This window comes from Dipodomys merriami, unplaced genomic scaffold, assembly GCF_024711535.1.
Source record: "Dipodomys merriami isolate MVZ:Mamm:240054 unplaced genomic scaffold, mDipMer1.0.p SCAF_5, whole genome shotgun sequence".
Lineage (NCBI taxonomy): Eukaryota > Metazoa > Chordata > Mammalia > Rodentia > Heteromyidae > Dipodomys > Dipodomys merriami.
The window spans coordinates 62,589,300-62,601,442 of NW_027206068.1; the positions used below are offsets into that span (position 1 = coordinate 62,589,300).

At 46.0% G+C, this 12,143-nt stretch overlaps 1 protein-coding gene across 1 annotated transcript in view; it reads right to left on the bottom strand.

Annotated features, from left to right (window-relative positions):
* Plxna4 (plexin A4) overlaps positions 1–12,143 on the bottom strand; it is a 421,273-nt gene that overhangs the window by 55,533 nt on the left and 353,597 nt on the right. Inside the window, exons 11-13 of the mRNA XM_069996788.1 lie at positions 7,434–7,530; positions 6,790–6,980; positions 3,873–4,024 (exon numbers count right to left, since the gene is read on the bottom strand). Coding sequence (XP_069852889.1) covers positions 3,873–4,024; positions 6,790–6,980; positions 7,434–7,530 — 440 coding nt within the window. The remainder of the gene's footprint in view (positions 1–3,872; positions 4,025–6,789; positions 6,981–7,433; positions 7,531–12,143) is intronic.

The window sequence follows — 12,143 nt, forward strand, 5'->3', positions numbered from 1 at the left end:
ATGTTTCAGTGCAGGGTGGGAAGGTGAGTTACCCACAGGTTCTCAGCAAGTCAGACCTAGAACATGGAAGTAATCTCAGGTTCTCAGTCCTCATCTGGGAGCAACTTACTCCTGAGGCTGAGGTTGCTTCAGCACCATGCTTTCTGCTCCTCTCCAGCTTTTAGTCCAAGTAGGAAGATACTGTGTGTGTTTGTGAGGAAATGTGTGATACAAATACCCCATTTTACATGCTAAGAATCTGAGGTACAGAAAAGTCAGGCCTCTTCATCCACATCCAGGGGATCCATGTCTCTAGATCCCACCAACCATGGAGCAAAATCATCCCTCCACAAATGGTACCTGTACAGAACGTATGTGGACATTTCCCTTGTCATTATTCCCTAACAATACAGCACAAAAACCACTAATCGCATTTCCATTGACTTAGGCATTAGAAGTCGTGTGGAGATGATTGAAGGCATAGGAGAGATGTACATATGCAAATTCTTGCCATTTTATAGAAGGGACATGAATATCAATGGAATTTGGTATCTGAGGGTTCTTGAAACCAATTCCTTGAGGAAAATGAGATACCACTGTATTTACATACCTGTATATTTTATTTATTTGTTTTTGGAGGTCATTTTGCTAAATACTATTTTATATGATCAGATGCACATGAGTATTGAACCTTTGTATTCCTATCCTAAGAGTATCCTTCTTCGATCACACTGTGTGTAAGTGCCTAGATTATCTGTGTTTTGTATGTATCTATGCAAATATAAATGTCAGCATATGTATAAAATGTGTACATATACATGCATGTACATGTGTGTATATACAATAAACACATATAGGAAATGTACTTTTTAAGATAAAAGTAAAACATAACATACTACTGTTCTAAATACTTATTTTTACTTAACAATACACCATAGACTTTCCTTCCTATTATTCTACCTTGCTCTATTTTATTCTTTCTAACAGCTTTGCAATATTTTGCACTATGACTAAAATCATCATCTTCCTATTGGTGGGTATTTACTTATCCTAACTTTTCTTCTACTTCAAGTAACCCAGCCAAATGAACCAAACCACACACACACACACACACACACACACACACACACACACTAGAATAGACTATGACGTGTAGCTCAGTGGTAGATGTCACTCAATGCAGCCCCTGCTCCCAAATGTAACCCCATCATAAATTGAGGAACATCTGTGCAGTAATTCATTGAGTTGATGAGTTCCCTATTTTTAGGCATACAATTTGCTTCTGGATTTTTGCTATTATGAATAAGGCTGAAATAAGCATTTTTGCTTATAAACAGTTGAGTAGTTTAGTTATTTAGGGAATGGTATAGAAGTATGGTTGGTGGCTAAACTATAGATTTTGTTAGGTATGCTGGAAAGAAATGGCCCCTCTCCTTGGCTCTCTCTCAGTGCACCCTAGAAGTCCTTGCCCAGCACCTGTAACCCAGGTAACTGGCATGCCTGGGGGCAGTGGGAGGTCCCCCAGGCTCTGAGGTCATTTCCCCATCCACTGAGGTCACCTCTGCTTCTGCTGTGGCTTTATGTGATCTCTCTCCTCCTACCCTAATTCTTCTTGTTCTACCCAACTCCATCTTGTGCAGCTGTCAGTTTGCTCTCTCTCTTTCTCTCTCTCTCTCTTTCCTCCTCCCTCCCCAAGCTCTCCTCTCTTCCCCTCTCTCCCCTCTTCTGCCTGAACTGCATGGGCATTTCCATTTGGCAACCCTTACAGATTTTTTTAGGCTGTTTATTTTGTTTAATTTTTATGGGATAAGACGTTGCTATGTATCCCAGACTGGTCTTGATCCTCATGCCTTTGGCTGCCTAGTGCTGAGATTGTAGTCATGCACCATCACACTTGGCCAGACTACATACGTTTGGTACATATCTCTGTTGTCCCAATTTACGTTCTCATCTTGAGTGATACTTCCCGTGTCTTCCCATGTCTTCCTATTCCTCCACAGTGGGCACTGATGTTTAAAAAGCATTCTCCATTCTTTTAATTTATATTTCACATGGCTCTCAGTTCTTCAAACATGCAGTGACTTATACATTTGTGTTCTTTGCTTGTTTTGTGAGATCTGCATTTTATTTTTAAAACTTCTGTATCTGTGTAGAAAAAGTATCTATTAACTATGATACAGCATAAGTATCCTCAGCTTATCATTCATGTTTTTACTTTGCTTACAATGATTTTCAATGTTCAAGTCTTAAAATTTAATGTACCCCAAGCCCCTAATCTTTTCCTTTATATTATCTTCTTTTGAAATTATACTTAGAACACATTCCCCTTCCTGAAACCAAATACAGTTCCACCTGTATTTTCTTCTACTCTTTTCACAGTTTCATATTTTACAGTTGCCTTTTTAATCCATCTGGGATTCATTTTTGGTGGATAATCTGAAATATTACTTTTCTCAGGAGTTAACTAACATCCTTTATTGGACTATCTTGCTTTTCCTTGTTGATTTGAGTCACCTTCATTGCATACTAAGATTCTTTTCCTAATTGTTCTATATCATTCTATGGATCTTAGTACTATCACTATTGTAATTATGAGGCTTTATATAATACTTTTGATGCCTGTTCACACGGGTTTAGAGTAGATGTGTTTTAAACTTTCCATATCATGGTACAGTAGTCTACTTTGATTTGACTCTTCTAGGAAGGTCTGAGAAAGTGGTAGGAGCCATGGAGAGTTCTTTTGGTAATGGAGGGTTGATAGACCAAGGAGGTGAGCATCCTACCAAGATTTGAGCCTTTCTTAAGTCATCTTATCTGCTATGAGTATTTTGGGAAGAATCAAGGACAACAGTATTTCAGAGTCACTATATCCTGAGGAGACTCAGCCTTACCAGCAGCCTGTGCCTTACGTACACAAGACAGGTGACAAGGTTGCATGCTGGGAGGAGCAGTAAGACGGTATGGAATAAGATTCCACTGTGCTGGCAAGCATTTCTTAGTTGTGTTTGCTGGGCTGGAAAATAGTGCTTATTTATTTACAAGACAATAGATGACTCCTGAATCTCATCGTCTAGCTGGGGTTAGAGGTCAAGGTCACCTGTTGAATGCCCTTCCCCTGAATTCTGTGGGCCAATAGACTTGACAAAGATAAAAAGAACATGAAGTCCCCACAGGCTTGAGAAGAGGAGTGAGGTTTCATTTTCAGCCTCCAAAGGATCAGCTTCATGATGGGGGATGGGGTGTATGAGTAGGGTGCTAGAGACAACAGAGGAAACTGAGTTCACATTTGTCTGACCTTGCTTTGTCTCACCTCTACTGCTTGCCTTAAGTAGGTTTCATTCATTTTTCTCCTCTCTCCCAGCCATGACCTTTGCCTCTTTCTATGTGTCCCAGGTACGGCCAGTCACTGGTTGGTGGGTGGGGAGTAATGGGTTCCCTGCACATTGTAAAAAGGCTAGGGATATTCTCTATTTTCCCTGTCACAGTTTTGAGACTGTCTCTTACGATCAAGGAGTTGTTTGTCCAAGTTGAGCCATCCCTAATCAGAAAATCTCAAATCTGAAACTTTTGAAATATGGACATAACACTATAAATGGAAAATTCTATACCATGAAATTTGGGTTCCTGCAGAGAATTAATAAAAGCATTGTATGAAATCACCCTCAGCCTATGTGTAAAAGGCAGCTAAGAAATATAAGTGAATCTTGTGTTTAAACTTCAGACTCAAGTTATCTGATCATATATAACACATATTCTAAAATCTGGCAATGGGGGTGGGGTGGGGAAGAATCCCCAATTCAAAACAGCATTTCAGATCAAGGAGACTCGGCCTGTACGGCTATATCATCCCTCTCCTCCTGCTCTTCACTGTGTGTCAGGTGGCCTCCACTTACTGTTCTGCAGGGATGTAGCCATCCACCAATGGACTGCATTCCACGCCGGCCACCTTGACATGGGAAGCAATGTCCCGGAATTCCAGGCCCAGGTTCTCCCCTCGGATGGTAACCTTAGTGCCCCCTTCCCGGGGGCCTGTCACTGGGATTATCTGCAGGGAGGAAGAGAAGTGATTGTAAAGGCCACAAGAAGTACCATTACTTGATGGTTCTTTGACCACTTGTGCTCCATTCTTGAATAGGTCTGGGGCTATCAATAATGGGCCCTAGCCTTCAGATAATGCAAACTGTGTGTGTATGTGGTCTTAGAAACCCAGTTCAAAGGCCCTGGTGGATCATTCCATCTCACAGGTCACTGCAGGAGGACTGAGTAATCCATAAAACATTAGGATGAAAATCTTTCAGCCTTCTCCTGGGTTGGCTGCACGCTCCATAAGAACAAGACCTCCCCTCACGCACAGCTCTAAACCTAGGATCATCCAACCCCTCTTTGGAGATCCTTCTCAAATGCTACTTCCCATAAGTGAAATTCCAAGACCCCTTCTTTTATTTCTTTGATGTAATATTGATTCTTGTCTGTCTCCTTATCCTTTCTACTCCAGCACCCCCTCTTCTCACACAAGCCTCTAAGGACAGGGACATGTGCTGCTGCTCTTATGGCCTTGTCAGAGGAAGTGCCATATTCATAGCATGAGCTATCACACCTCTCTAAGCATCTTTCTGGAGTTGTACAGCTATTTGTCCTAGCCACTGCCCTCATTGCTGGGCTTATTTTCACTTAATTTAGACTTCACCTGGGTGCACTGGTCAGCATGCCTCTCCTTCCTTCTTACAGGGTCACCACGGGCCTTATGATTAGGATATGAACATTAGTTCTCCGTAAGTAAGGGCCTGTCTGTGCTGAGCTGGGAGCTGCAGGCCGTGACCACAAGCCAATGACTACTTCCCACATTCTATACACCAAAGAAGGGCTTTTTTTCTACACCTGGTCCTCTGAGTCCTTGTATTTGCATCATGGCCCGTGGGGGAGCAGAATGGTAGGAGCCTCTAGCTCTTCCCAGTGTGCCCATTGGCCCTTCTCAGCAAGGGTCACAACTTGAGCTCCATCCTGGGGTGGAAGTTGGGGAGGGCAAAAAATAATGGGCTGGGCTTCCCTTTAATGGCAGCTTTGCAGAGAGAAACTGCTCACCTGCAGTGGTCCAGCTGCCTCCTGCCTTTTGAACCTCTGCTGTGGGCATGAGTATTTGTGAGAGGTGAAAGGATTCCCATGATAGTGGAAAAACTGCTTCCTTGAAGACACAGGCCCATTTCTGTATGGGACAGGCAGGCAGATGTGGAGAAGGCAGGGAGAGGGGTCTAGCTTTCCCCTAATGCCTGCCCAGATGGACGGCCAGTCCCCCAGTGTACCCCTAACACATGGTAGCAGGTGAATCCAGCATGAGATTCAAGCTCTAGCTTGTCATCCTGTGAAAGCAGTTTTATCTTTGGCCCAGTCTAGATTCCCTGGAGGGCCAATGCCAGTATGGAGAGCACTAAATAGACTTTCATACATGGAAATATGTTCTATTTGATACCTCCTCCCTGTGGTTTTCTTGGACTTCAGCCAAAAAGAAAACAAATTGGACCCAACACACCATGAGCTGCCATGTGCCGTGGGCCCAGGGATGGTTTCTTGTTAAGAACACGGGGACAGAAGTTCTATGGAGGAAGTACGGAAGTGCTAATGGCCTGAGAAGGAGGAGTGTGAGTATCAGGGCCTGGGTACAGAGCTAGGGACAGTGGGTAGAGAGGAGTCCACCTGACTTCCTGCTCCAAGCCTATAGGTTAAATCTTCCAATACATTTCCTCAGTCAGAAAATTTCTGAATGGAACCTTCTCCACGCAGGAAGCTGAAACAGGGGTCGAGAAAAACTTGAAACGTCCAGATAATCAGGAAGGTAGAAAGTGAAGAGGCTTAGGTGTGAGACATATTTTGAGGACCATCCTAAGGTGGAGTGACAGTCCCTGATGGTCTCATTTTGTGAGTGAGACAGTGCAAACCCATCATCACGGTGAAGGATCTTAATCTAAGACTCAGAAGGCCTGAGAGTCAGGACCATTTTCATCACACTCTGGTTTTGGTAGTGCTAGGGATCAAACTCATGACCTACATGCTAGAGAAGGTAGTCTGCCATCGAGCTACATCTATAGCCCTTCTTTACCCTTGGGCAGAGCAAATACCTGCCTCTGAGCACTGGGACAGGGTGTTAAGAACATTTGCTTTGGTGGCCATGATGGGCTGAATTGTGTCAGATGCACATGTGGAAGTTTCAAGGAGACCTAGGCTCTCAGAATGTGGCCTTATTTGGAGATAGGTCTTTATAGAGGCCATAAAGCATTAATGAGGTCATTAGAGTGACCTTTAATCCAACATGATGGTGGTATTCTCATAAAAATATAATAAAAGGGCAATTGGGACACATGGAGACATTTACAGAGGGAAGACAATGAGAGGACACAAGGGGAGAAGACAGCCATCTGCAGGCCAAGAAGCCAGGCCACACTGATTCTTTCCTCAGGAGGAACTTCGGAGTTGTGAGCATGTACATTTCTGAGGTTTACACTATCTGGTCTGAGGTACTGTATTCCTAGCAGCCCTAGGAACCCAATAGAACAGGGTTGCTATGAACTGGTGAAGGATAGGAAGGTAACCATGGACACACATACAAGGCCTTGGATTGTGTCCGCCATTGCTAGGCATCAGGGAATAGAATTGTACAACTGCACCAAGTCAAGTGCCAGTTTGTTCTCACTAATTACAAAGCCAAAGAGGGCTGCAGCCCTGTCATAGTGGGTGATGAATACCATGCCCCAGCTCCTGACAAGGTGTGCATGGCTCAGGAAGCTGAAGTGGGCTGCTAGGCCAGCTCAGGCTTACCTCTGTGATGCGTGGGTTTGTGCACTTGCTGTTGGCACCCGACAGCTCTAGCCACCGGCTCTCGTGGGCAGGACAGTGTTGACGCAGGGTGCATTGGCCTGGACTCTGGCACCAGCCACATTCAAAGTCTGGGTCAGCCTTGAGGCACAGCCCACAGCTCTCACGCATCGCCCCACATTTGTAGAGATAAACTGGAGAAGACAAGGGTGAGAAGTGCTGGGGTGGGAAGGTGCTGAGAGCAGTCAACGGCCAGGACAAGTTCCAGCCTGGGATGCTGGGGTGATGGCACTGAAGAGCCACTTGTCACTGTGACTCAGAGAAGATTGGAAAGGACTCTGGGCTTGAGAAGAACTAACTGCGGATGCAGAGTTCTCCAATCAGACTCAGCAGTCAAGCCAGGCATTGATGGCTCACACCTGTAATCCTAGCTATTCAGGAGGCTGAGATTTGAGGATCACAGTTCAATGCCAGCCCAGACTCAGCAGTCATTGGCAGCTCATCTTTACTCATTTCTTTCCCCTCCTGGGACTCCTGCTGTGCAGAGCCCATGCCCATGAAGGAAGTGTGGACTGGATGCAAAGAAGAAGCCAGAGCCTGAGAGGGACAGACAACTGCTCATAGGTCAGGGTGGAGTCCCTCCATACCTTTATTCTGAGCTGGGTTGTCAATGTTGAAGTGTCCATTCCATACCACTGTCAGTTCCACTGGCAAGTTGTTAATCTCCATCCCTTCATAGGAATACTGCAGGCAGAACAGGACAGAGGAGGAGAGGAGAAAGTTGGTCATGAAGAATTATTCTAAGGATGCCCAAGTGGCCAGCCTAGGGCCCTCAAGAGCACACAGGGCTAAGGACTGGGCAAGACTCTGTATGACTGGACCGCCATGCCTGTGTACATTTGGATATGTGCATGCACATGTATATGTGGACAGGGGAAGTGAAGGGCATGGAAAGACAAAGCAAGGAGTAGGCCGCTTCCATAGCACACCTGAAGGGCAGCAGAGCTGTGTGAATGCACACTTGTGTGGAGGCTGGTTTAGTGAGCAGACTGGACTAGTTTTCACTGCCAGTGGGTCTCTGTGAGGAGCACTGGAGGCTGTTCCTGCCCAGCTAGGCTTTTCCCATAAAACTTAATGGAAGGAAGAACAACTTCCCAACAACTTAAAGAGCACTGGCCACTGGGCCCTACCATGCCCACGCTTACTGGTGTTTTTCGCATTTCTAGGAAGCATGCAGATCTTGGCTTTCACAAAGACCTGGAGAGGGCAGATCCTCTGTCAGGTAGGGGATGTGGTTGCAGAGAATATGCATGAAGGGGCTATGCTCTGGAGGGAATGGGAGGCTGGAGATGAGAGAGGACAGCCAGGAGCTTAGAGTAAGACGTGGGCTTCCCACTGGACCCCTGAGGACAAGCCTGGGAACCTGGGCAGAACTCAAAAGGCATTCACTGCCTTGAGGCCCAGCTTCTTGCCACACTGCTGCCTTTGGGTGCCAGGGCTGATTCTGATGTTCTTCTGCCTGGCTCTCTTCAGGATCTGCTGTTCCCACCCTGGCTGTCCTAAGAATGGAAAGTGGGGGGAAGACTGGGGGTGCTGGGAGGCCTCTACTCTGCCTTGTAGAGCAGTACTTCTCAGTACTCAGAGCTAGTGAGCAGAGCCTCCATTGGAGGCTGGGCTGCAGTTCTCATCTCTACCTGGTGATTTTCTTATTTTCTATCAGATTTTCCCATGGATGGGAGAGGGAAATTGAATTGGGACAGATTTTTCTGTACAGGAGGGGAAGAGGGTTAGCAAGTTGTTGGAAAGATTCATCCAGGGGACTTAGTAGGTGTGCAGTTGTACTGGCAAAGGTAATGGGCTCTTTGAGCTGAGCCTAGAGACAAGGTTGGGGTGGTGGTGGGCTGGGCTATTAGGGTGTTGATAGGCAGCAAAGGGAGATGGACTGAGGATGGGGGTGGGGTGTGGGGAAGTATCTTTCCTTTGATCATAGGCTCTGGGAATGCCAGCCTGGGGATAATCTTGGGTCCAGGGTCCATGCCTCTGTCTTTAAGTAGAGATATAACCTGTTCATAAAAGTTTCTCAAGGTGATCATATGATCCGCAGTCCAGAAATCTTCCCAAGTCCCTGAATTGCAGAATGAGTGCCAATGTGAACATGCCACAATGTCCTAAACAGTAACATGAGCAGGTTCTGGGTCCAGGATTCTTTGGGTTCTACTCTAGGGTCCAAAAATTTTAACCTACTTCTTATATGCCAGGCCAGGAGGACTCAGTTGGTGTTTTTCTATAATAGCTTGCAGGATGCCATTTATACTCTCACAGACTCCCTCTTGTGATGGTGCATCTGGGCCCACATGATAAAGCAAAGCCCCTAGAGTATCGAGATGGAAGTGCAGATTCCAGGACCCTACTCCAGACATGCTGAATTTGACTGTCTGGAGATGAAGAGCACTTTGAAAGCACTCCTCCGGGCTTCTGGTTGGAGACTCCATGGTCACAAGCAAGGAGACAGGGGCTGGTTCAATGGAGGAAGAAGTGTATAAAATCAGCAGACCTCCCTTCCTCATATAAGAGAAAAAGCCAGAACATTTGTAGGCCTCCATCCCCATCTCCTCTTCCCACTTCATGTCTTCTTCTTCAAAGGCCCCAGTGGGGAAAGATGTCCAAGACCTCAGTCAGACTCCTGGCTGGAGGGCTCTGGATGGGGCTGGCTGTTTCAACAACCCAGGCTGAGTATCATCTGTCACTGGAATCAATGTTGGGGACCAGCTTGGCCTCTGCAGGGATGCTGCCATGGCTAAGTCAGGCTTGGAGCCCAGGTTCAGTCCCTTAGGCCTGGTCTGGGTGGGATCCAAAAGAGGTGATGACTGGAGAGGAGTTAGCCAAATGTTAACAGAAGCTTCAGGACCCTTACTTTGGGACCCCCTGTACAGACAGAGTATAGTGAGCCTATCAATAGTCTCAGCTGCTAAACATTTTTCTTCAGTACTTGAACTCAGGCATTCTCATTTGTTTGTTTGTTTGTTTGTTGGTTTGTTTGTTTTACTTAAGGGTGCTGCTCTATCACTTGAGCCAAACTTCCACCTCAGATTTTTGCTAATTAATAGATGATCAGAGTCTCATAGGCTTTCCTGCCGGGGCTGGCTTCAAACCTTGATCCTCAAATCTCAGTCTCCTGAGTAGCTTGAATTATAGACATGAGCCACCAGCACCCAGATTCCCAAGTATTATCACGTATTTCAATCTATGTGATACACCTGGGAATGCTCTGTGAAACTCTGTTTGTGCTGCCTGTGTTTATATTTGTGTGAAATAATAATAGCATGTACTGAGTGTTTTTGTGCCAGACACTGGGGTACATATGGGCTGTGTGCATATGACAGTGTTTGTGTGTCCTAGTGCGTGCACATGTGTGCGTGCGTTTTCTATTTTGAAATATCTGAAAATAAAAACATCTTACATGATCAGATACACTGAGTTTTTATCTTTCTCTCCCTCATTCCTGGGATCACAACTCTGAAATATTGTAGAAAACATTAACCCCAGGTATGCCTACACCCCTCCTGCTAAGGTCTTTAAGGAAGTCACTGTGTCCAGAGACTCTTTCTTGGCAGATAGATAACCAGAATCCACAAGAGTGAACCAGCTTAGCAGGGCTCTCTGGCTCCCCTCCCCCCCTAGGCTATCCCCACCCAGCTTCACTTAGCATTTATATAGCTCCCTGTAATCAGCAGGCAGTTAATCTGCACAAAGCTTAGTGCTGGGCGGAATGTGTTACAGGTTCCTGGAGGCCAGGAGGTTAAGTGTCTCAATCAAGGTCTGGCACACCACTGGCTTGGCTAATGGATGATTTTACTCATTATCTCCAGGAAGTGTGACCCACCGCCTGTTTTCCTTCTGAGGCAGACAGGACCCCTGAAGCATTGAGATACTCTTGCCTCTGAGCATCCCCCTCTTTCCCCCTTCCCCTCCCCCCCCCCATCGAGAATTTTACTGAAAAGTTTTAGTACCAACAAGGCTGTGCAGTATAACACTACACAAGAAACTAGTCTGAGCCTGGTATGGAGCCCTGGGACTTCGGTGGGCTCAATGGCCTGGCTCTCAGCTGTGCTCCAGGGACAAAATCTTTTCCTAATTCTCTCTCCATCTCTGTTTTGCACATGGGAAAGTACTTGAAGAACACGTGAGGCTGGCATGAGACCTTGGCAGCTGGGCCTGGCACCCCAGGTCGGCACAACCAGCACTGGAGCCAGCCAATGCCCTTTGTGGCCCAGTCCCTTGCGTGACTGCCAGCCTGACAGGAGGCTGTAGACTCTATTATTAGCAGCACTTGACATTTTGCTGGAGCCTTGATCTAAAGTAGGCCATATACCCATAGTGGCTCCCCTCTGTGGTTGCCGGGGACCCACCCTCTTCTCCTCACACTGTCCCCTGGGTCTGCAGCCCTTGGTCTAGGGCCTAGCCCCAAATAGTGGGGCTGAAAGCAATGCCATCTGCACATCTAGTCCCTCCTTTCTCTGCTCTCCTCTGAGATCTCTGTTACCAACCTCCTAAAGCCACCATAACCCAGGGGTTTGCTGTTGGAACCTCCTCCCTCTACCTCCAGGTTGTTCATGGACTTAAAAACAAAACAATCTCTTTGTATTATCCTCTCTGAGGCTGACCAAAGTCTGCTCTGGTTAGAGCTTGCTTCAGTGAACACCAAAGCTGGATATAAAGTGCCCCATTGCTTATACATACATACATATATATACATATACATATGTATACATATATATTTGTTGCTGTTGCCTGATCTTTGTTTATGGAATGTAATTCATATGTAATTGAAGTCTGTACCTTCCTTGCTGTGTGTCCTGGGGATAGGATAGCCACTTATCCTTTCTGGGCCTCTGAGGCCCTCTCCTAACAGGATCTAAAAGATAATCCTCTCCTCATGTCTAATTCTACCTGATGGCACCTAGTTTTCTATGACTATCAGGGACAAGGATGATAAAAGAGAAATTTTTCTAAATAAGTCACTTGGTGACACGGCATTCTGACAGAGATCAGCATAGCTCTGGAGTCCTACTGTTCCTTGCTCAAGGTTGTCTTAGGGGATGCTGGGGGCAGTCCAATGCAACCTGTGTCCAATTTTCACAGTAAATAGAACAGCAGAGGGACCTTCCAGCCTCCTGGAGTCTAAGTTAAGTCTCTACATCATGGAGGAAGCTCTAGTCTAGGGTTTTAAAGGACTAACTCAGGCCATTGTATGTGAGTTCCTTTGTGTGCTTAACCCAATCAACACAGGGCTCACAAGGTGCCTTGTAATATTCGTATCCCTCTTTCTGGGAACTGAGACTACAGATTCTTTCTTC